Below are 25,459 nucleotides of genomic sequence, written 5' to 3' on the forward strand. Positions count from 1 at the left end.
ACAATTTTGAAAGCAAAGAATTTGGCTGTAGACAAGTTAAGCTTGAAATTTTTGTTAGACACTGAAGTGCAGATTAAACAGGAGAGTTAGATGTATAAGTATGAAGTTCAGAGGGGAGAGTTCTAGCCTAGATATATTATTTAACAGATGAGATTACCTAAGGGATGAGTACAGATAGATACATAAAAGAAGGATGAGAACTGAGCCCTGGGAAACTCAAACATTTAGAGGTTAGGAGAAAAAAATGAATCAAAAAGAAAATTGAGAAGTAGTAGAAAGGAGATATGATAAGAAGTGGTTTCCCAAAAGCCAAGTAAAGAAGTGTTTCGAGAAGGAGGGTATGGTGTACCATGTCAGGTGTATGGTTAATAAAGAAGATGACCAAGAATTGATCACTATATTGGGAACATGGAGGTCACTGGTGATTCTGCTTTAGTGGAATGGTAGAGATGAAATTCTAAAGTGGTAGAGACCAAAATTTGATTGGAGTAAGTTCCAGAGAGAATGGGAGGTGAAAAGTGGGCATTATTTGTACACATCTGCCTGATTACTTCCCTAAGACCAATTTCTATAAGAAGAATTGGTAGAATATAGAACATACTTTTTTTTTTAAAGGTTTATTAATTTGTACTTGAACTGGCAGTACACGAAGGCCCTTTTATTCTTCTTAACCTCTCCCAGTTATTGTCCCAAATTCACATTTCTTTGAATAACACTGGGTTGAAGATATTTTTGACTTATTGGCCATCTGTAATTCTTCTTTTTTTTTTTTTTTCCTTTTTGTCTTTTTTCGTGTCCGGCAACGGATCGCAACCCTCAGTGTCGCGCCCGTACCGGACCGGGACCGGCAACGGGATCGCAACCCTCGGTGTTGCTCCCACACCTCGCTCAGCCAGTGAGCGGGAACCGGTCTGTATGTGGGATCCGAACCCTCGGCGGGAGCGCCACCGTGCTCCCAAGCAGCGCACTGTAGCAGCGCGCCACCGGGCCGGCCCTGTAATTCTTCTTTTATGAACTGCATTTCTTTCATATCCTTTTCTTCCTGATTTGTAATGTTTTAGGCAAAATTTAAAATGAAAAGTTTAGGATTTAAGACATTATATTCCCATTAGAGGTTAGGCACCCAGAATTATTCCACTCTCTTTCATCCATACACCTTTCCTTGGTAGTTCATTTCACTGATGTCCTTCTGGATGAACACTATTAGGCCTAGTAAAAAGAAGATAATGGAAGTTCTGACTTGCATTTATCTATGGACTCCCCCTACTTAAACTATTAATTAATAAGCATATTTTCTTCTTTAGCTTAAAGAACTTACCTACAGCTGTGTTAGTTCCACCAACATTTATATCATTTTCATCATCGAATTCAATCCTGACTCCTTTTCCATTGCCTGCTGAGACTCCACAACCTCCACTTCGACAGAGAGAAATTGGAACAACGCCATAGACATAAGCTAACATAATAGGAACACCAATACCTGAAGAGGAATTAAATTAGTCATTATAAAACATTAAGAGTTTTAAAAGTCTTTTTAAGAGACGGTGTACAGGGAAAAGTGCCAGGGTTCTGAAGATTTGGCTGGAATACTTGCCAAAAGTGTATTTACCCAGCTATTAAGGGATGTAAGCAAATTCAAGGCTCCTAGCCTTTCAGATGACATACACAAGAAAAAAAAAAAAAAAAAGAGATAAGCGATGTAAACTTTTTAAAGTGCCAGGCCTTTGAACTTGTGGGGGAGGAGGGTGTAACAGCCACTAACAATTTCCAAATTATCCTAAGGCTTTGCTCGTCAGTCTATAATACTCTTAACCAATAAAGGACCTGAATGAGAGACTTTCTGTAGGCTCAACTTAAATTGTCCTTACATAAATAAAAAGTAACCCTCTCATCTTCAACAACAGTATAATAATTTGTTTTAAAAAATACTTCCACAAAACTTTAACTCCATAAAATTTTAGGTAATTAGTATTTTAAGCATTATCTTACCTACAGTCACTGCAGCTACTACTGGAGATACAATTACAGACAATGTTACACCACCTGCTATGGCCAAATTCCGTTTGTGCTTTGAAATATCCTTGCCTTCATATCGGTTGTGAATCTTGAATTAAAAATAAAAATGGAGGTGGGAGATTAAAGAGAAAATACATTACATATTTAATTTAGATAAAATAGACCTAGGTTTGCTGGAAGTTTTAAGTGATTTCTAACACAATTTCACAGTTGTGTCCTAATTCAAGGTAAACCTGTTATTATTCTTAAACCATATTTTCATAAATAGTTTGTTTCTTATTAATAATTTGCTTACATAAGATAGTGATTTAACAGACATTGTTTACTTTTAAATAGTCTTCAGTAAAAGCAGTCTTTATAATTTTATTCAACAGTAGTATAATCATGTATTGAGCAAAGAAGAAAAAATTAAGAATATTATTTTCAACATAGTTATGAGTTGAATGTATACTAATAGTATACTTCTAAGAAATTTCTTAGGAATTCCCACAGGTTTCTTTCTAAATAAGATTCCCTAAAAGGTATAAATTAGCTCCTGGGGAGGTTTCCACAATCTTTTCTTTAAAATTGACCTTATAAAAAAGTAGTTCTAATAAACTGACATCACTAAATAGAAATACTTTTTTCTCAGATCCTTTTTATGAAGAAAAATATTAACAAATGACTTGAATTCCTAGATTCTTAAGGGGTAGAGAGAGAAAAAAGAGAATAGGCTACTAGACAACATGAATTGGACCTACTTAGCATCTTTGCATAGTATAGGAGTTAATATATAGAATTTAACTTCAGCATGAAAGTGGCTTGTGAGGTATTATATGAACTCTGGGAAATAGCTCAGTATCTGTGCTCTCATGGTATGAAAGGGCTAAAAGCTAATAAAGTATGTTTCCTCCCTCTGTTTCAAGACAGATTCAAAACAGCCCCCAAAGTGTACAGGTAGTCTCTAAAATAAAAACTTGACTTATTACAGATGAGGCTTGATAAAATAACCTATTACAATGTGATTATTTTGAAGGCTGGAAAGTACTGTGAGTCTTCTGATATATATTAAACAGTGAAAAAGATGGGCAAAGCATGTACAAGACGAAGAACATCTCTATTTTCTAGTCAGAATCCCATTTCCCAGCATTGACCACATGTTCCCAGGGAATGGGCCTCTGTATTTCCCTACAGTCTTTGCAGGCAGAGATGGCAGACCTTCCCAAGGCACCTTTCGTTATCCTTCCGTACTACAGCTGATTCCTGCTCCTTCTAACTTCTATTCCTAGGAAACTTAGCACTGAAGCAGAGAAAAGCAAAGCTACAAACTGATGGAGTAGACTTGCAAAGGTAGGCTGCCAAGAGAAAGAAGTCTTCCAGAAAGTCCTTCCAGAAAATTTTGCATCTTCAAGTACCAATGTCAATTACAGTGATCACATCATCCCACTATTTCTTATTCAACTTAATTTTTTCTGTTTACTATTTTTTGCCACATTTTCTATTTTTTAGTGTAAAGAAAGGCTTGGCTTTTGGGTACTTTATCTACTTAATAAGTTTTCCTGGTCTGGTTCAGATCCCTAAACATCAAAGAACACTGTTTCCATGGAAAACTAATTCATTAACTTGCAACCCTTTGGGTATGTGTTTAAGAAAAGGAGACTTGTAACCGCATCTAAGACTTGAACAATGAGGTAAATAATCTCTCTTCTATAAATTATTTGTAAGTATGTGCAGTACAACAGTCTCTCTTTCCCTTCTACTTCTAAGTATCTGAACAGATAGTTTTGTTCTTAGCAAAATCTTGCTTTGGATAACTACATGAAAAATTATTATAACCATCTACTATAGTTGAGATTTTTAAAAGTTTAGGTTTACTTACTTAAAACCTTCTGAAATGAATATTTGGCTTATAAATACCTATGTTTGCTATCAGCCTCAAAATGAATTTTTAAAAAATAGCATGCACTGTTATTTTTCTGATTATAAAATATATGTTGAATTTAAAGAATTTGGCTGTTACATGGGGGAGGATCAACCTTATCCTGAGTTTGGTCCCAGAATTCAGAAACAGAATTAAAGGAAACAATTAAAAGAGAAACAGATTCTGACTCAACATAAGAATTTTCTATTAACAGCCAGTTAACAACAGAACAGACTACTTAATGAGTTGGTGATTTCCCCATTATTGAAGTGCCCAAATGGCTAGACTGAAACTTATCAGGGATCTGATATAAAGTATTCATGCATTTAGGTTCAAATCCTAGCTCTGCTTCTTTCTGTGTAACTGAAGATAAATTATATAATACTTTCCTAAACCTCAATATTCTAACACATAAATTAGGGGCTAAAATGCCTAGGCTGCTACAAGGTTCAAAGGAGTCAAAGTACATAAAATAGCTACCACAGTTTGAGCTCACCATTAGTTCCCTTTTTAAAAGTTGCTATCCTGGGGAAGGGGGGAAAAGGAATGGATAAAGGGACATACAAATCAACTACAATGTATATTGAGAAGTTAAAAAAAAAAAAGTTGCTATCCTTTGTTTTGCTTTCGTACAGAGTAAGGATTAGATAATTTTTAAAGTTACTTCTCGATTATGAGAGTCTATTAATTTAGACAGCAGTATACTTCTTAGAAACTTCAAAAATTTCATTAATTCTTCAAAAAAGAATTATTTACTTAGCTAACGAAGTACAATTCATCAATCACAGGCCGGTAGTAGTCATTAATAAGTACTGGTGTTTAAACTTTCACAGGAGTGTTATAATCTGTGAAATGGCTTATTTACTAATAGCAGTAATCCAAGAAAAAAAAAAAAGCTTTAAACTAGTGAGGAAATAATTCAAAAACTGGCTGATTATTCTTCGCCTAAGGGCATGTGTTATTTAGCTATTAACTTTTATTAAAAAGATCTCATAGACTTGATTTTACAAGGACATACCCATGAGAAAAATGTCAGGCGTGTATCCTTCAATACTTTATTCTCATAGCTGGTTTTATACTGCAAATGTACTAAAGTTTCCAGATTCAGGTAATTTTAAAGCAATTCTGCTTTTTATGCATACATATAACTTGCCAAGCACTGAAAACTTATTACCATATTAAAAAATAATAACTGTTTTATACTGAAGAAACTAAAATAATCTTTGTCTAAATCCAAACAAAAACCAAAGCAGAGCGAAAAATCATCAATACCAAAGGGATACACCTGAAGATTTAGAATAAGATGATAAACTAATAAGGAAGTATGCATTTTACCTTACGGCCCACATAAACAGGAATGCCAATAATCATTGCAGGGATTGCAATGCCAGCTATTAAAGCAATTCCTACAGGAGCACCAACAAGTGTTCCCAGCTGCCACAATATTTTCTTCTTTCGGCTCCAGGGTTTCTTCCCCCAAAAAGTACATCCTGATGGACTAATGGAAAAAATGTAAGAAAAAAATGAAAAAAAAAAAAGTGTAAAGCAACTGCTGCAAAACATCATAATAACAAATTACTACAATACATTAAAGCAATGACTATATAGAAAACTTTTCATATTTAGTTTTCCCCCCCTTTCTTTGAATTCTGAGTTCATCAAAAGCCAAAAAATTAAGGTAAGAACCATTATAAATTATATTAACAGGATACTGATAACTGTGATTCACGTTAAAAATTTATCCCTAATCCTCCATTACTCTCAAAACCTTTAGTTAGTTCTTGAAAAGTAAATTAATGTGTTTTTTTGTCTTTTTTTTTTTTTTTTTCATGACCGGCAATGGATCGCAACCCTCAGTGTCGCGCCCGTACTGGACCGGGACCGGCAACGGGATCGCAACCCTCGGTGTTGCGCCCCGCACCCTGCTCAGCCAGTGAGTGGCTGGTCTGTACGTGGGATCCGAACCCTCGGCGGGAGCGCCACCACGCTCCCAAGCGGCGCACTGTAGCAGTGCGCCACTGGGCCGGCCCGTAAATTAATGTTTTGAAGAGTAAATTAATTTTTGAAGAGCAAATTAATACAAAACATTTTTATTTTATCCCTGTTTTAGGCATACAATCATCTGATTATATCATAAACTTACTTTGTGACCTAAATGAAGAAATTTATATATAAGACAATTAAATGGAAATATTTATGACAACATAGTTAAACTGGGTATTAAATATACTACTCCTAGCATAACAAAAATCAAAACAGAAAGAAATCTGCATTTCCTATTTTTGACTCATTATTAATTCCAAATGATTAGCATAATAATTTGGTTCCTTTATAAAACCAATCCCTTTAATTATCTTATAAATGATCAGGATAATACTTTTTCCAAAAAAGTTCTTTTGTCTTCCAATATAAAATTATATTTACTTATAAATAACAGTTCCTTCTATAAGCTTACCTTAGATAATGTAAATCTGAGATTTCTTTCATACACAGCCAACAAAACTCACAACCACAGACAGCACATGTCATGTGATTGCAGCTCCCATCATTCATCTTTATTATATAAGCAGCACATCGTGGACATGGTTTTATATCATCAGCTATCAGGAGAACAAAGAGATCTGATAAGTACATAAAACTGGCCTAAAAATAATTTTCTAGTAGATTATCAATTGATTTTTTAAGCACTGCCAAAAAAATCTTTGTTTTGTTTTGTTTTTGGTGTTGGCCAGAATGGGGCTCCAAACCAGAGACCTTGGTGTTACCAGCACGCTTTCCCAAGTGCATTAACTGGCTGCCCCCCCAAAAATCTTAAAATGTTTAATTTCAATTAAACAAGTTAAAGGGAACATATTTTACATTAAAATTTTAAGTTGTAAACAGTTTTCAAACACATTAGCAAAACAATGGAACAAAGAAAACAAAAGAATAAAAAGTGAAAGAAAAATCAAGGACAGTCCTAGGTAAATTTTAAACTATATAATGTTTCTCTTTGTTGTCTTCTCTGAGTGGCACTTCCTGTTCTAGAATTTTTCTAACCATCTCCACTTACATCACATGTAGATATTCTGTATATTATTCCTCTAGTAAATGAACACTAATAGTAAGTGACAATTTGATATTAATTTGAGGCACTATCCAAAACACTATCAGTTCAATTCTTTTGATAACATCAACTATATGCACTATATATATATATATATATATATTTTTTTTTTTTTTTTGTCTTTTGTCTTTTTTCCGTGTCCGGCAACGGATCGCAACCCTCAGTGTTGCCCCCGCACCGGACCGGGGACCGGCAACGGGATCGCAAGCCTCGGTGTTGCTCCCGCGCCTCGCTCAGCCAGTGAGCGGGAGCCGGTCTGTATGTGGGATCCGAACCCTCGGACGGGAGCGCCGCCGCGCTTCCCAAGCGGCGCACTATCCAGTGCGCCACCGGGCCGGCCCTATATGCACTATAAAAACAGCAATACAGATATCTTTAGAAAAGCAGCCTTTTCCCTGAATTTTACTTCATACAATAGACAGATGGACCTTGCAAAGAATCAGTACACAGAATAAAAGGGAAGTTAAAGCTTAAGGAAGGGTTAAATGTTTATAAACACTATATACCATGGAAAACAGTTTCAGAATAAAAACAATCATTGTTAGTTATGCTCATGACTGTTTTTAATTAGCTATCTTTATCCTTTTTATTCATTTACTCAAATGTTGCTGGTGTATGCTTCTTCAGTGCCAAGTTAAAATCAATTGGTACATAACTTTAGGAATCAATGACAGAGTAAGAGTTATCTCAAGTCATACAACTATTTTAAGCTTTGGCATCTATTTAAATAGCAACCTGTAATTATTTTATTGTTACTATGAGGGTACTTTAAAAAGTTCGTGGAAACATAGAATTGAAATAGAACACAAATATTTCCGTGAACTTTTTGAAGTACCTTCATAATAGCTAGCTATATTTTCTAACTGCGCATAGACAGTTTAGAAAAGATATTTACTAAACACTGAATTTAAGTATTTGCTACAATTTCTTGTAAGCAGTAAGCTATATTCTATTCTCCTTGCTATAAGTTTTATGGCAAATTGTACCTGTGCTTTATCAGTGAATTCAGTTTTCCTTAGAGCTTCTTCTAGTGCCAAAGCTGTTTTTTAACTTAAGAACTGGTCAATGCTCACAATTACTGCTTTAATAATTCAAGTAATTTTGAGTAAACTGATAACTCTATGCAGCCAGACCAACACAAATGATAATTACTAGAATATAAATATTAAAAATGTCATAAATCATGAATTAAGTGATCCAAAAAAATATAAAGTCTGCATTAAAAAATTTTAAACATTGGGGCATGAATGAAAAAACAGCTGGCTTTTACATCTGATACAACATCTAGTACATCAAATTGAAGAAATGCTAATCCTATCTGCTTAAACAGCATATTAAATGATAAGTTTCCTCATACCCAGAGTATATCTAAGTAGTAGATATCTCAATTAGAGATGGGAGTAAAGAGACTCAAGCTTTGGCTCTGATCAGAGACTCAAGTTTTGGAAGAAACTGAAATGTAACATTCTCATTTATTCTCATGGTTCTAAAAACACAAAACAGTCTTTTATAAGGTAAGATTATATGTTAGAGAACTGACACCATAAATGCTGTGTTTTTGATAGGTCTCTTTATATATCTGTACCCACGTTTTCATTCTCTGTATATTTGTTTATCTATGAAAGCCTGTTTTGTTTGCTTTGTCTTTAACGAATTAGAAAAAAGAATTACTGTGCTCATGTGATATATTTCTCTCAAAATATTATCATAATGCAAAAATCCTAAGTGAAGCTGTTCTACTGATTAAGATGGTCAATAATTCCCCCATTCCCCAAGCATCAATTAAGTCACAGTTCCTTGATATTAAAAAAAAAGTTGTCCATTCCTATTTCAAGTATTTGGCAAAGCTTTTGGTCTTTTTAAAAATTTCTGTTCAATGTTAAAATGTGGGCCACTGTCATGTCAAGAAAAAACAACAGGTTACAGACGCTATGTTTTCAAACGTTAACAGTGGTTATTTCTTAGCGTGGTAGGAGAAGATAAAGGTGGGGGCAGTGAGCCAATACTATATTTTTATAAAAGGGGAAAAATAAAGTAACAAAAATGAAAAATATGTAGTTCATTTAAAATGTAATTCCAAGTGCATAAACCCCGTAGTAGCTATAAGAAAGTCTCATGTGGATGCAATACTGTCACATTACAACAGAAATTATTTAATGTAACTTATGATTAAACACACATTTATCTTCAGAAATAACCAGCCAAGGGCTGGCCTGGTGGCGCACTGGAGAGTGCGCCGCTTGGGAGCATGGCAGCGCTCCCGCCGAGGGTTCGGATCCCATGTGGAGACCGGTTCCCGCTCACTGGCTGAGCACGGTGTGGGCGCAACACTGAGGGTTGCGATCCCGTTGCTGGTCAGTAAAAAAGACAAAAAGGAAAAAAAAAAAAAAGAAATAACCAGCCAATTATTATTATTATACCAACCAATTATTAAAAGTGCAATGAATTGTCAATGTATCGTGATAATGGGAAATAAAGCAAACCAAAATATCTGGCATAACAGATTTGATTTTGGTTTTTTTGGTGGCTGGCCAGTGTAGGGATCCAAATCCATGACCTTAGTGTTACAAGGCTGCGCTCTAACCAACTGAGCTAACGAGCCAGCCTAAATAAAACCATTTTAGATGGAGCTCCCTTTCCTCTTGTCTTTCCACAGGACTGTGAGAAGAGCCAAGTTCAAATTTTTATTTTTTAATAGATTACATCAAAAGAAACTATCACAGAGTCATTTGTTCTGAGAGCTTTGATTTTTTGAAGTATTGTAGGTAAAAATGCATGTACTTCAAATTTTCAGATATATGGGATAAGATTTTTAAACAAACATGGAACAAAATTCCAAATGAAGTTCATTTAAAAAAAATAATCGCCTTAAGAAGCTATATTTATTCCAACAATACTACTATTTGGCTCAAATTATTTGGGAAGTATTTCTTTCAGAATAACTTTCAAAGCTATTTTATATTAAAAAAAATCACTCTCATGATCATAGTCACACCTTACTTTGGATCCACCCCAAACCAATGACTCAAGCTGGTATGATACTCTAGCTGTTAGACTAAGCTCTAAAGGAACTTTTGGTCATTCCTAGAAATCAAACTGTCAAGTCAACTGACATTACATTGAAATAACTTAAAGGTTATGCCAATAAGGCATTCCAGGGTAGCAATGCTGAAATAAACACAAAATCTCCCACAGTGAATAATTTGAGGAAAACCAGTATTTATCTGGCTAACTAAATCATGATGTTTGTTTCAAAAATAACAAAAGCCATGTCTTAAGTCACCTTTTATTTAATGATGGTCCAGACATAGACCTCTAGCAGGTGACTGGTTTCTCTTAACTTGCTCAGGGTCACACACAGAATAAGCGAGAATCTGGGATTTGAATCCAGGCAGTCTGATTCCAGAGTCCATTCTTTCTTACCTTATATGTCCATGTGTCCTGTGACCAATAAATACGCACCCCCACTTATCATTTCCAAATGAACCACCCAATAGCTATTGCTGACTCTTTGGGGGACAGTTTAGATATATTCAGGTCCTTTCCGAATTGCATCTAGACCCATACTCACAAATTATTACTAATGTCTTTGAGCTCTACCCCAAATCTTCAAGAGAGAAAATAGAAACAAGTCAGTCAGCAAACACATATGAAAACCCATGTGTATTATAAATACTGAATTTTTTGTGTTAAAGTTTAGTAAGACCTTTTTTCCAGCAACATAAAATTACACGACTGTCTCAATACACTGCTGGTAGGAATGTAAATTATTTTCTTAATAAATTTCTGTATTTTCCAAGTTCTTCATCAAAATCAGTGAGAAAAATATTTTTTCTAAAAAAGACTGAAATTTCAATAAATGATGAAAATTCTGTTGACATGAAAGAATGTTTATTTGTACTTATTTAATTTTAATAATTTTAATTTTTTGAATTTTTATTCATAGAACATTAAGACTTTCAGTTTTTTTGTTTTTTTTTTTTTAATTTTTGAGATTTATAAGATGTATAAATTGCTCATGTGGCAATCCCCAGGTAATTTTTAAATTCCCGGCCAAAAATTCCTCTAAGTTCTTAATGTTCGCCCCACTAAGGTGTGATTTTTATATCCTTGATCCTGGGATTGAATGAGACATCTGTATGTAAAAATGTATTTCACAAAATATTTAAATGAAAAGAATTCCAAGAATAAATACTGTTATGAATCTGTAATTTTGTGATATGTACACAATTAGAAATAATTTAAAGGTGATACAGGTGTACTTCACAAATTTTGAGGAAAAATAGAATTAAAAGATAATACAAATCTTTTCATGAACTTATTTGAAGTACATATATTCAAGATTCATATTTTATTAGATATATTTGCCAAGTTTTGCATAAGATAACTTCATAAACAAGAGTTTCAAACCATCTTTGTCTATTAGTTATATAAATCATAATGACACTTCCTTTTTTCCTTTTTTTTGTATAAGAAAATCTTTCCAATCTCAGAACCACTTTCCTCCACAGGAAAGAATGAGTGCTTCTGGGACAGAGATGCACTTAAAATATAAAACACTTTTAAAAAGTGAAGGGAGAACAGGTGATAACAGGAACTCAATGCTGTAATTTTTTAAAATTAAAATAACTAGTGTTTTATATGTGTCAAATATTTTGCTAGAAAAAATCAGACATAAATACCTGCTGCTCCAGACTCTTGACTATAACTAATGGATGAAGAACGTATAGTTCTCAAACGTAAACTCTGGGCTCTCTCTTGTCGAGCAGCATCACAGGTCTGGTTGGGGTGCCAAATTTGTTTACAGTGGTAGCAAAACTCTGTTCCACAGCCTTCTCGCCCACAAGTTAATTTTGGACAGCTGGCACATCCAAATGCTATCACAGCATATCTTGAAAGAACAAGAAAAATGATTCAAAATGTGACATAAAACAAGAGATATTCATTAAGTAAAAAAGTTATCCCGCTAAAATATTATTCCTGAAAAACATTTTCTATTTATGAATTAGCAAACAGTCATAAACCCTAACACTATCTCATCAATTTAAAAATAAGGGGAAAAGATGAACAATTCACAAATAAAGACATAAATGGCTTAAAAACATTTTAAAAGTTTAATTTTTACCTTTTAACTTTCAACTTTTAATATTTAGCCTAATCCCAGTTTTATAAAAACTGTTAAATTAGTACTGTATGCACACAGGTTAGAAGGAAATAAATCAAAAATCTTAACAGTGGTTTTCCTGGTACTGGGATTTTAATTTTCTTCTTTATCTATTTATATAGTTCTGATTTTCTATAATTACTTGTTAATTTTAAAGTTAGAAAAACTTTTTAAAAAGCTTACTTAAAAATGTAATGATTATGTATCAGCTATACCTGTCAGTTAATGGCGTACTATGTCAATTTATAAATTTTGTCATTATCATGTATTTGTGCATAAATCCTCACATTTTTGCTTCTAAGATAAACAGTAAAAGTGGTCTTTGGTGCCAAACTCTTGCCAAAAAGTGAACAAACTGGAATTTCTCAATCAAGAAGTCTGGGGTTTTCTTTGCTTCTGATAAAAATAAGACCAAGAACAGTAGCTTTGTGACTAGTCCTTAATACCTATTCTCTGAGTTAATAATTTGGCACTTTAAAAACTTATGACTTAGGGCCGGCCCAGTGGCGCACTGCTATAGTGCGCCGCTTGGGAGCGCGGCGGCACTCCCGCCGAGGGTTCGGATCCCACATACAGACCGGTTCCCGCTCACTGGGTGAGCGAGGTGCGGGCGCAACACCGAGGGTTGCGATCCCGTTGCCGGTCCCAGTACGGTCCAGGCGCGACACTGAGGGTTGCGATCCGTTACCGGTCACGAAAAAAAGACAAAAAGGAAAAATAAAATAAAATAAAAAAATAAATAAAAATAAAAAATAAAAACTTATGACTTAAATTCTGGGCACTTTTGGGCATTTATACTGGAGAAATGAAAATTTATGTTCACACAAAAACCTATACACAAATATTCACACAGAAGCTTTATTCATGATAGCCAAAAACTGGAAAGAGCCCCGATGTCCTTCAACAGGTAAATGGTTAAACAAACCATGAAACATATACACCATGGAATACTATTCAACCACACAAAAAAATTACTGATACAGGTAACAACTTGGGTGAATCTGTGGAGTATTATGCTGAGTGAAAAAAGTCAGCCTCAACAAGTTATATACTATATAACTGCATAGCACTTTTGAAATGACAAAATCTTAAACATGGAAAGCAGATTAGTAGTTTCCAGGAGTTAGGGACAGGGGCTGGGGAGGTGGGAGAGAGGTAGATTAGTTAAAGGAAAGCAACATGAGGAATATTTGTTGTTACGGAACTGTTAAGTACCTTGACTGTAGTGGTGGATATACAAACCTACATATGATAAAATGCTATATAACTAAATACACATGCACACAAATAAGAACAAGTAAAACTTGGGGAAATTTGAGTAAGATTGGTAAATTGTACCTATGTCAATATCTTGTTGGGATATTGTTCTATAGCTTTGCAAAATGGGACCACTGGGGCAAACTGTGATGGGTCCACAGGATCTCTCTGTATTATTTCTTACAACCACATGTGAATCTACAATTATCTCAATAAAACTTCCAATTAAAATATTTCTAGGGGGTTTCCAGTTCTCTTTGAAAACAGCAACAAACAAGTCGTACCTATGTATAAGAGGCAATAAAATTTAAATAATTGTAACTGAGATTTTATTAAATTTCAAGATAAATCTAAAAAATCATGAAACATTTTTAAGAGTCAGGGAGCTCCTCCACTTTAGGACCTGTTGTTCCCTTAGTACCTCACTCTTTTTTAAAATTATTATTTTTGCAGCTGACCTGTAAAGGATAGATAATTTGCAATTCTTTTTTGGGGGACTGGGGAGAGTGGAGAAAGGCAGCTGGGTGGTACAGGGATTGAACCCTGGACCTTGGTGTTATCAGCACCATGCTCTAACCAACTGAGCTAACCAGCTAGCTCCTTCACGCTTTAAGCTTTACATCTTAAATTCCATTTTATTTCTGATAGACAAATTTTCTAATTCCCATTGTTTACCATGTATATGTTTAAACAGGACTGAATTAAAGGCAATTTAAATCAATATGGGGTAATTTTGCAAAGCTTTGTTTCCCCGAGCTTTAAGATTTCAAGAGAGTTTATTCATTGTAGTCCCCCAAAAAGAAAAAATAAACAAACAAAAACCCTATATTTTCTGTGAAAGTTATTATCTAAAGTACCTATGACCTAAAGTCAAGTCTTTAAAATAGTAATCTCAGTGAAAAGGAAGTGACAATTTCTTCTAAACCTCTTCTCTAAGCTACTTTTTTGAAGCAGAAGGGCAGAATGGGGAAATCTATGTGTATGCAGGGGACAATGCCAAGACCAACTATTTTTTGAAGTTGGTCAGAATTTACAAAGGCCAAAGACAGCTTTAGGCTAGCTGGTCCAAATTCCACTTCCACCACTTATTACTTGTGTAATTTTATTTAAGAATCTCCCCACAACTAAGTTTTCCCATACCTAAAATGGGAATTCACTGAAGTTTGGTTCAGCCTAGGTATTCAGCCAAAATCATCTTTAGCTCTGGCTTTGTTCTTTAGAAGGCCAAATAGTCAAATGACTGCTTCAATGACATTTCTAATACCCCTGAACTTGTGTGTGACTAATGACCATGTGATCATACATGTTACTATCATTTCTATATCAATAATATAAATAATGTAAGCCATTTGGATTGAATATTAATATCTAAATAGACATTTAAAAATAAGTATTGGTAGGCATTGAGACACAACTTAGAGTAGAAACCTTTTATATGGAGAAATTTTACTGGATAACTGAAGTATAAATGTACATGATGTTGCAAGAAAAAAAACATGTAATCTTTAGTGATGACTGTGAAAGACAAATTTAGGTACAAACAACTTCCAAATAAATAGGAAAATAGATTTACAGTTTATATGAACATTGAGAGTACTTTAGATAAATTTAGGAAGAACATATCCTTTCTGGGTAAGTAAATATAAAAATACCTCAGGTAGATTAAAAGAAATTACTTAATATAATTCTAGCCTTTGCAGAAGGATGTTCAGTATACTAGTATTCATATCACTAAACCAAGAGAACTGACTTGATTTTTCATTAGTGATTTAGGCTATGCGTCTTTGAAGAAAACGTCCTTGACTTTCTTGATTTTCAAGAAAAAGTCAGATGTGAATTCTTTACACTGTGACAAGAAGGAATAAGAGCAAAATATCAACTTTGCCCTTTCAAAATTTCATGACAAGGGAAGTTGCAAAATCTGGTACAATATCCATAAAAAAATGAAGGGGTATGTCAAAAAAACTGAGAGAAAACTGAGGACCTAAAACACATTTTTTCCTCAATACTCAAAGTTCAAAACAGCTTTGTAAGTTGCTTTAAGATGATAATTTCTTATGGTTTTGAGTCTAGAGACTTAAGCTTGTTGAAAATGACTGCTTATTCAAAAAAAAAAAAAGTAAGGCTGGCGGGTTAGTTTAGTTGGCTGGAGCAATGCCTTTTAACACCGAGGTCACGTGTTAGGATCCCCACACTGGCCAGCCACCGAAAAAAAAGAAAATGACTGCTTATAGACAGACAATATGATTTTTGAGATTTATCTTAACTTTGTTCCTTCTATAAAATATGTTACTACAAAACTTTATCCTAAATTATAGTCTGTTATAGACAAAAGTAATAATATTAAGATGAATATTTCTTTAGAATTTTTTAAAATATGCAGCATAATGAAGTATTATCAGGAACAAATTAACAGCTGACAGTGTAGGGAAATTACCATTTCTGTATTATAATGTCAAACATTTAATATTTGATCGCTAATTTTTAAAAATTATCATTTTTTCTCTCAGCTGGCCAGTACGGGAATCTGAACACTCGACCTTGGTGTTATCAATACTGCGCTCTAACCAACTGAGCCAACCAGTCAGCCACAAATTATTTTTTATAGTAAAAATTTACATTTGTTCTTGTATCCCACAAGTTCATCATACCATGATGGTGATATGTGACTTTAGCTTTGGAGGAATATTGATTTAACAGATGGACACTTAGCATTTGATCAAAATGTGGGTTTGATGCATCTCAAAAATTGGGGTAAATAATAAAAAGAGCTGTGAGATTTAAATAAGACAATATGTATGTATGTGTTTGTGGGGTAGGGTAGGGAGAGAGAAGAGGGGGGAAGAGATGTGGGGTTAAAGAGGGAGAGAAAGGGAGAGTTTACATCATACGTACTCAAACGTTAGAGGTAAAGTACATACTACTTCTCAGTATTTTTTATTGGAAAAGCTAAGATGTCCTACCCCATAACTAAACATTCAAGTCTACTGAATCTGTGAAAATTAAAACAAACAGATTTATCTTTAATAATACTGACCAAACATTTTCATAAATGCATATATATTGTGGTGGTGGGGGTGGCGACTGGCTGGTATGGGGATCAGAACCGCCGACCTTGGTGTGGTAATACCATGCTCTAATCAACTGAGCTACCTGGCCAGCCCCATAAATGTATATTTTGATAACTATAAAAGTTAGGGTAGTTTCTCTAATAGTTTTTTGTTATGCTAACAATTACTGAGGGCTCACTATGTGTTTCACATTTATATGTATTCAATCCTAATAACAACTGTACTAGGCACATTCTATAATACAAGGGTACTTGAAAAAGTTTGTGGAAAATTAGAATTAAAAGATGATATGAATCATTTCAACAACTTTTTGACGTACCCTTGTATATCAAGGAATTAAATGTACCTTTCCTAGCATTCACATATTTTGAAAGCAGAATGTTAATAAGCCTCTTCAAGATGGTTTTCATTGTGTGGAAGCCAAATTTATTTTCCACAGGAAAACAGCTCTCAAATTATAATGGAGGCAAATAGTAAAGCTAAATTAAATACAAAACACTTGCTTTACATAAAATTTCTGGAGTCTCTGCTCTAGGCAATGTGTTACATTACAGTAGTCCCCCCTTACCTGCAGTTTTTACTTTGCATCATTTCAGTTACCTGTAGTATAGTACAATAATGATATTTTGAGAAAGACCACATTCATATAATTTTTATTACAGTACATTGTTATAATTGTTCTATTTTATTATTAGTTATTGTTAATCTTACTATACCTAATTTATACATTTAACTTTACCATAGGTGTATATGTACAGAAAAAACAGTATATTTAGGGTTTGGTACTATCTGTGGTTTCAGGCATCCCTTGGGAGTCTTAGGATATACTCCCCCCCACCCCCTGCAACCACTGTATTTGGAAAAAGAACAGGCATGGCAGACGGTCAGTTAACCAGTATTATTCAGTTATTTCTAACTAAACATCTCTGGCTTAAACAGCACCCAAATCTTGATCAAGTAAATAGCTCCATTTCCTTCTATGGTCCATTATTTAACTCAAGCTTTACTTTCCTTCTCTATTCTTTAGCTGAAGATTTCTAGCTACTTGAAATACTTAAACCTTCCTGCTTAGCAGGAGTGGAGGGATAGGAAAAAAATGGGGAAGACAGGAAGGGACTGAAATAGGGCCATCATCTTTCCAGAAGTATTTCCTGTTCACTAGATTTTTAACAGGTGATTCATACTAAGAAAGGACTGAATGGTCAAGTGAGGGAAATGCTAAGCAAATTTAAAGTGCTTTCTTTGTTTTTTACTATAGGATTTTCTAAAAGAATTTTTAACATACAGTCAGTCCTCCTTATCCATGGGTTCTGCACTTACAGATCCAACCAACCATGGATCAAAAACATATTTTAAAAAATAATAATACAAATTAAAAATACAATACAACAAATATTTACATAGCGTTTACATTGCATTAGGTATTATAAGTAATTTGGAGATGATTTAAAGTATATGGGAGGAAGTGTGTAGGTTATATGCAAATATTATGCCATTATATAAATAAGGGACTAGAGCATCTGAGGATTTTGGTATCCTTGGGGTGGGGGTGGGGGGGGTCATGGAACCAACGCCACTTGGATACCAAGGGACGACTATACCAATGATCGGTATATAGAATGAAATATTTACTGAATTAATTGACCAAGACATTTATTTCCTGGGAGAGTTTCACAGTATTAGTGTTTTACAAATTATGCTACTGATAACACTGAGGAAGTAGGGATACCAGTGAGGGTGGTATAGTCTGCCTGGAGCAAATTCCTTATGAAGGAACAAGAAGAAAAAAATACCTAACATGAAATATAACCCTAAGAAAGATATGACAGTTCCAATAAAGATTTTGATTAAAAAATGAGAATAAAGAATGAAGGAAGATTATCCAGGAGTCCAAGATAATTTTTTTTCAAAAGTAGAAAGTTTTTAATACACCTTTAAAGAAAAAAAGAAAAAGAAAAATACCAAAATTACTTGGTCAAGTTTTAGATCAGAATCAATAGGCTCATGTTTCTACTTTCAAGAAGTTATGATCATTCCAGTGGAAAAAGACTGACATACTTGATCAACATATTTGTGAGAAGGTCTAGACAAAGTGAGGCCCATCTCCTGCAACCCTCTTTTGGGATCTACATCCTACAGAGATGATGTGTTCTGTTCCACTTTCTACTACATGCAGCAAGGGAGGCATATTGTTGTCCAGAACAGCATGAGACTAGTTGGGGAAGTCTGTCTAATTTAGGAATGGAATGTCAGCAAGCCATTTTGGCTGCATATCTACAGCCACATTCTTAAGTCAACTAATTAGTAAGAGAAAGGTGTCATGTCTCCTGTGTCTCATACAAGTACAGTAACCTAGTTCTGAATGAGGTTGTGAAGGGAGGAATGTTTTTACTGATTCCCTAAAACTCCACCAAAAATCTTAGTATCAATTAACAATGTTTGGTGTAGGAGTAGTATATACTGAATTATTTGGTGTTAAAAATATAACTGGGTTAATTTTATGGTTAGGAAGAAGAATAAATTAAAAAGAGCAAACTCTCAGTTCAAGCTATTAACTCTTAGAATACTTTATGAATGCCTGTCCTGACACATCCAATTAATCACCAGTCATGAATTACAACTTCTCCTGAAACATAGTTTACTCATTATGGCTCCCTATATACAAAATCTGTTTCCTAAGTCACATGTACTAGTTTCCTGTGGAGAAAATCAAAGTTGGATCTGTAATCTGTGTATAATTTGTAAAAGGTCAGCCTACAAAAGCATTTCCAGCATGTCAAAAGATGGTCAAAGTATAGCTAAAACCCTTCTTTGTATGATGAGAATGAGAGTCTTATGGACATTAATTCGAATTCTAAAAATACATTAATTCATTAATGGCATTCTAGTATAATAAATGTTCCTGTACATTCAAAGCTCCCCAGCAAAGTCAGAAACACTCACATGAGATGACAGGGATAATGTGTGCTGGCAGCAGGGTGGCCTTAGTCAATTAAAACAGGATTGTGTTATCTGATTAGACAATATACAAATTAGGCCTCCTAGGCAGAAGGTAACCAGACATCTTTATCTCAGACAGGTTCTATGCTTCCCTCCCCTTACATGTTCCTCACTCCAATTCTTTTCCCCAGTCATGGCCAGATTTTTCTCTGAACCTGTGAGAAATGGCATGTTCTAGAAGCATGCTAGCTAGCTGGCCTCACTCTGGTTAAGTAATAGCATTTAGATTTGGCCCCCTAGGCCCTTTCTCAAGATGGGTTTTTAGAAATAATGTCCTTTAAACAAGCTTAATCTGCCCTGGCCCTCACTCATAAGAGTGGCAAGAATATTAGGTCAGGAACCCCAAGAGATCTCAAATAGAAACCAGGTCAGGTAGTACTCTTTTCTACTTTGATGTAAGGACAGTACTTCTCAAGGTGTGTTAAACTACATGTTTAAGTAAAATTAATGTCAGACACAGAAAATGGCCATATTGATAAATATCAAATTAAAATACAGAAAAAAAAATTAAATGAAAAAATGGAGAAAATTTCACACTTAGCATTTCTGGGGGATAAAAACCTTTCAGGTGAGTTGTATGATGAAAGCGGTTCAATATTACATATATGTCTACGGTCCTCATACTATTGTTAAGCATTTCTGTGAATGACTGCCAAGTAATTAGGTATTTATCAATATTCCTTATGCCAGATTTAAATAATAAATGGAGTTTTAATTTTAAAAATGTCCCTCTGTGGGTTCCAAAGGTTTTAATAAGCTCCAAGAGGGCAAGGACTTTTGTCTTTGTTCATTATTAAATCTCTAGTACCCGACACATAGGTGCATTAAATATTCAAATGACTATCCAATTTTAAAAAATAAAAACAAAACATCAGAAATGGAGAAGAGGGATAGTAAGTAAGAGCTATAAGAAGTTGTGTGCTAGGAATTTTGTTAGTGATAACATCAAAGATCTATCTCACTTAATCCTTTAAACAATATGACAGGATAGGGATTCAAAATCAGGTCTGTATATGCTCATGGTAAGTAAAATTGTAACTTTTAATGAGGGCTTATGTAGTATTCTATATTTTCAAAGTATACACAACAAATTTTATGTTACTGGGTGACGTTTTTCTATATAACACAACCACAAAATCTGTAATGTTGAGTATATAAAATATGCTATAAAAACCTAGAGAGGGCCGGCCCAGTGGCGCACTGCTGTGGTGCGCCGCTTGGGAAGCGCGGCGGCGCTCCCGCCGAGGGTTCGGATCCCACATACAGACCGGTTCCCGCTCACCGGCTGAGCGAGGCACGGGAGCAACGCCGAGGGTTGCGATCCCGTTGCTGGTCCTGGTCCGGTACGGGGGCGACACTGAGGGTTGCGATCCGTTGCCGGACACAGAAAAAGACAAAAAGAAAAAAAAAAAAAAAACCTAGAGAGCCAGCATAAATCAAATATAAATAAAGTGCATAAATAAAAGTAATTAATCTCTGTGACATGTTTTCTCTGTCCTTTGTGGGTAGGACTACTGACAACCACCAATGCCAAAAATTAATGTATAGCCAAATTAATCAAGAACAACTCTTTACTAAATTTATATAACCAAGTGATTGTTTTAATAACAGAATCTGTTAGAGTAGGTGTTTCTATTATTTTATGACATTTTATTTATCATAAAATTTAAGTTATCTTCTCCAAAATATTTAGAATACTGAATTTTACTTTTTAACAATACAGTATCAGTGAGAAAAAATTGTGCAGAAATATCCCAGAATATGAATTTCTCAACAATTTTTTCATTTACTAAGAAATATTATACACATAAAAGGGTTCACAATAAAAGAATAATAAAAAATAATAAAAATATGATAAAAGAATAATAAAACAAATACCCCTGTATCTACCACGCAAGTTAAAAGCATTATCATTATCAGGAGGATCATCACATAATTCACAACTGAAACTGGAACACTTGAGAAAGAAAGGTAGTGCTATTAAAAATTACACCAGTACAATAAGCTATTGAACTGGACCTATCTTGGGCAAATCAGAGCCTATAGTTCCCTTATTTATCAGTAGCTGCAGAAGTTCCTTAGTTGCCAATAAACTAAATGTACTCATCTATTCTACTGTTAATGAACATTTGTTTTTTTCACTGTTTGCTATTATGAACATTCTTAAACTTATCTCCTGTTATACAAGTAAAGAGTTTCTCTAAGGTATTTAACTAGGCATGGAATTTCTTAGTTGTAGTGTAAATGTGTATTCAATATTAATACATAATGTGGCAGTAGGTGAGCTAATCATTCACCTGTATTTTCTTTTGCTTAATTTTTTTTCCTTTTACTTATATAACTTCCCTCTATAATCTGTTTTATTTTGTTTAATGTGTTATATGTGGTGACAATCTAATTTCTCCCCTCAAAGAGCTAATTTTCACAATTCTATTTGTTGAATAAGCAATCCTTTTCCAGTTGGTTTGCCATTCCCCCTTAAAATCAAGTTCTTTTACAAACTATGATCTGTTTCAGCCCTATCTATTGTGTTCTATTAGGTTAGACTATTCATTACAATGACATGATCAATCAACACAGCACAAAAGACTTTATAGCTTTTTAGTTACCAGAAAGTTTGTGCCCCTGGATTTTTTGTCTCAATCTCTCCTGGTACAGGTTCTGACACTTTAAGCCTCCTTTTTCTTTGTCCCAGCACTTACAGATTTTGTTTTTTAAAAGCTACTAGGTAGAGGAATTCATGAAGCTTTCTCGTACCATAGAAATATAAAGTTAGAAAACCATCCTCTTTCTCCAGATAAAACATAACATAGGTATGTGAACTCTTGCAATGGGAGTATTTGCTGTGACTCACAAAATGTTTTTTTTAACCTAAAATGTGCTTTCCAATTTGAAATCTACTCCAACTTCAAGAGAATGATTTGCACACTTGCACCAGTGAAAATGCTGCACAGAGGCCCAAGGGATCAAGAATGATATAATCATATCTAAGCTGTTTTTCTGACTGGATACTGTTTCCTGCTCAAGTTATTTTAAGATAGTGTTCATTATCCCTACATATTTTCTTCCCATCTTCTTCTTGAGAGTTTAACCCTTCATGGGTCCCAGAGTTTGCTTCTGCCATTACACCTGGAAGCACAGCTAACCTTGACCTAGATTAGATAGTATCTCTAACATATTATTTTGTTGTTTACTTACGTTATAGTACAAGCCCCCTGCAGTATAAGAAAATATAATTCAAACCTAATACTAAATAGTATCTCTAAGGCCTATACACAATTAATGAATTCATAAAATATTAAATAATTAGGTAATTTTTTAATGCTTTATATCACACAGAAATCCTTGGTGGATGGTTAAGTGCTAGTTGATACCTGGGAAAACTAGTATTTGCACAGGCCAGAAACAGTTACTACTTTTCTTATTTAAAATTATGAAATGTAGTTTAGATGCAATCTGAAAATTCATTACCCAACAAGCTTTTAATAATGGATTAGATTCAGATCTGTCCTGAAATTGTAATTAGATACATTCACATTCTAGCCTTACCTCTGAGATAATACTCAGATAATCTTGGAAGTTCTGGGTTGTCTCAAATTCTCACCTACAATTCCTGGTTTACTAATAGTATGCTAAATCACATTAATTTTTTGTGGTTTTTACTACACTTAAAGAGCACGACCGTTTTTTTCCCTAGTTCTGAAAACTGTATAAATAAATGCTCTATAAACAGGTGCTGCTAACATAATGATAAAATATATAAGCAAAATTATTTTATTTTAAATGTTGGCAAAATGGTATTTGTAATTCAAAAACATCAGGCAAATGAAGTACAGTCATGTGTTGCTTAATGATGGGGATACATTCTGAGAAATGTGTCATCCTTGTGCGAACATCAGAGTCTACTACATACCTAGGCTATATGGTATAGCCATTATAATCTTAGGGAACTGCCATCATATATGTGATCCCTCATTGACCAAAATAGTGCATAACTGTATTATATAACCTCTAGAGCTTGAGACTAGCTAATACTTATGTATGTCAATATAAACAAGTTATACTGTGGTACATGTTAAAGTACCTTTCAAAAGGGTCATTTAAGTTTATGATCACAAACGACCCCTTCACCACAACCAACCAACCTGATCATTTCACCTGTTATTCCAAAATAAAAATTCTCCAAATGGACAGGGAAGATCAATTTTGCATACAACTAGATCCTGTACCCCACCATCTTTCCCTTTTCTTCCAAAAATGCTCTTATTTTCATGTAAAACAACATGAAAATAAGTAACATAGGATTCCTGCCTTTAACACCTTACACTGGGCCTGAAACACACTGGTATACACCCAATATGTTAGGCTGTTGAATGAGTGAATTCTCTGGCATGTTAAATTTTTTCTTTTGAGTAATAGCAAATTCTTACTTTAACCACAAAAGAAAAAAAAAAAACTCAAGGAAAATCAAACAATATCTTCTTACCCACAGTCTGGAGCTGGACACCATCTACAATCAGGATCTGCAACGAGCCACCGTCTAAGCATAAATTCTTCATATTTTTCCATCAATACATCATCACTTAATATCAAGCGAATATCATGGGGATTAAACCGTTCAGTACACTCTGGGCAACTGATGTTTACTCTGCTTTCAGAGATTTCTATCCTTAGATATTGTCGTAAGCAATCCACACAAGATCTATGATGACAAGTCATTATATCAGGAAATCGGTCTTTAGAATGCCGCAAAAGGCACAAAGGGCACTCTATAAAATCTCCAATTTGTTTGCTGATAGAAGTTAATCCATTGTCAAAAGAGGTACGTGAGGCGAAAATGAAGTTCCTATCAGTACACATTTCAGAATGTATACTTTCAATACTCGCAATTCCATCCACCCCTCCATTTAGCTCCCTTGATTTACGTTTGTTATCCTTTTTCCTCCGAAAGAGAGAGCCTATTGAAATTCTTCTTTTTTTGGGTGCCTTTTTGACTGAAGGCAAGCTCACAGATGAAGCAGAAGATTGAAGATCTCGATCTGAACCCATTTGCCGATGTAAACTCATGTCTAAAATGTTCATTAGAATTGAGTCAGGGTCAGTGTTTACACACAGCCCTTCATTATATTTAGAGATAAAATCTATTTCTTGGTCTTGCATTCAGATTAAGTCATGATGTAAGAAAATCCTACTTGGTTCCTTCAGAGAATTCTTGAAAAAGTTCAATTTACAGAAGACTGTTATCATACATGTTCTGAAAAATAAAAGACAAAACACCATGATTATTTAATTCTTAGTCTGTGTGCTTTTATAAACTTACAAAGTCCTATGAAATTTCAAACAAGTATGTTCTTTAACCATTAGTTTAAAAAAAAAAGGCCAATTTACTGAGTAGTCTACAAGAGAATATAAAACTAATGCTGAAATAGCAACAAGGACATTCTTTGATCTTAATAAAAGACTCTAGATTTGAGCTGACCTGATCATTATTAAATCTTTTTTTTTTTTTAAAGATGACTGGTAGGTAAGGCGATCTTAACCCTTGACTTGGTATTGTCAGCATCATGCTCACCCAGTGAGCTAACTGGCCATCCCTATATGGGATCCAAACCCGTGGCCTTGGTGTTATCAGCACCACACTCTCCCGAGTGAGCCACGGGCCGGCCCATTATTAAATCTTAATTAAACTTTTGTGATCATTATGACTGACTTCAATGATTCCTCACTGCCTTTAGAAGGGAGGGAGAGAGGGAGGGAGGTAATTTATTTATTTATTTATTATTGGCAGCTGGCTGGTATGGGAATGTAAACCTGTGATCGTGGTGTTATAAGGCTGAGGTCTAACAAACTGAGCTAACTGCCCAACCCGTTTTGTCTTTAAGTAACAATAAAATGTACATGCAAATACAAAGGGCTAAGAACAGCTTGCACAATCTTGAAAAAGA

At 34.4% G+C, this 25,459-nt stretch overlaps 1 protein-coding gene across 2 annotated transcripts in view; it reads right to left on the minus strand.

Moving 5' to 3' along the window:
* RNF19A (ring finger protein 19A, RBR E3 ubiquitin protein ligase) overlaps window positions 1-25,459 on the minus strand; it is a 63,352-nt gene that overhangs the window by 8,120 nt on the left and 29,773 nt on the right. Inside the window, exons 2-7 of one of the 2 annotated variants that reach the window (XM_008574781.1) lie at window positions 24,001-24,768; window positions 11,705-11,913; window positions 6,372-6,516; window positions 5,252-5,414; window positions 1,990-2,104; window positions 1,319-1,480 (exon numbers count right to left, since the gene is read on the minus strand). In XM_008574781.1, the coding sequence (XP_008573003.1) occupies window positions 1,319-1,480; window positions 1,990-2,104; window positions 5,252-5,414; window positions 6,372-6,516; window positions 11,705-11,913; window positions 24,001-24,674 (1,468 nt within the window). In that variant the 5' untranslated portion in view covers window positions 24,675-24,768. Of the gene's footprint in view, window positions 1-1,318; window positions 1,481-1,989; window positions 2,105-5,251; window positions 5,415-6,371; window positions 6,517-11,704; window positions 11,914-24,000; window positions 24,769-25,459 lie in introns of those variants that run through there. The other variant, XM_008574782.1, reaches the window with a different exon arrangement.

Source organism: Galeopterus variegatus, unplaced genomic scaffold (assembly GCF_000696425.1).
Source record: "Galeopterus variegatus unplaced genomic scaffold, G_variegatus-3.0.2 Scaffold1103, whole genome shotgun sequence".
Lineage (NCBI taxonomy): Eukaryota > Metazoa > Chordata > Mammalia > Dermoptera > Cynocephalidae > Galeopterus > Galeopterus variegatus.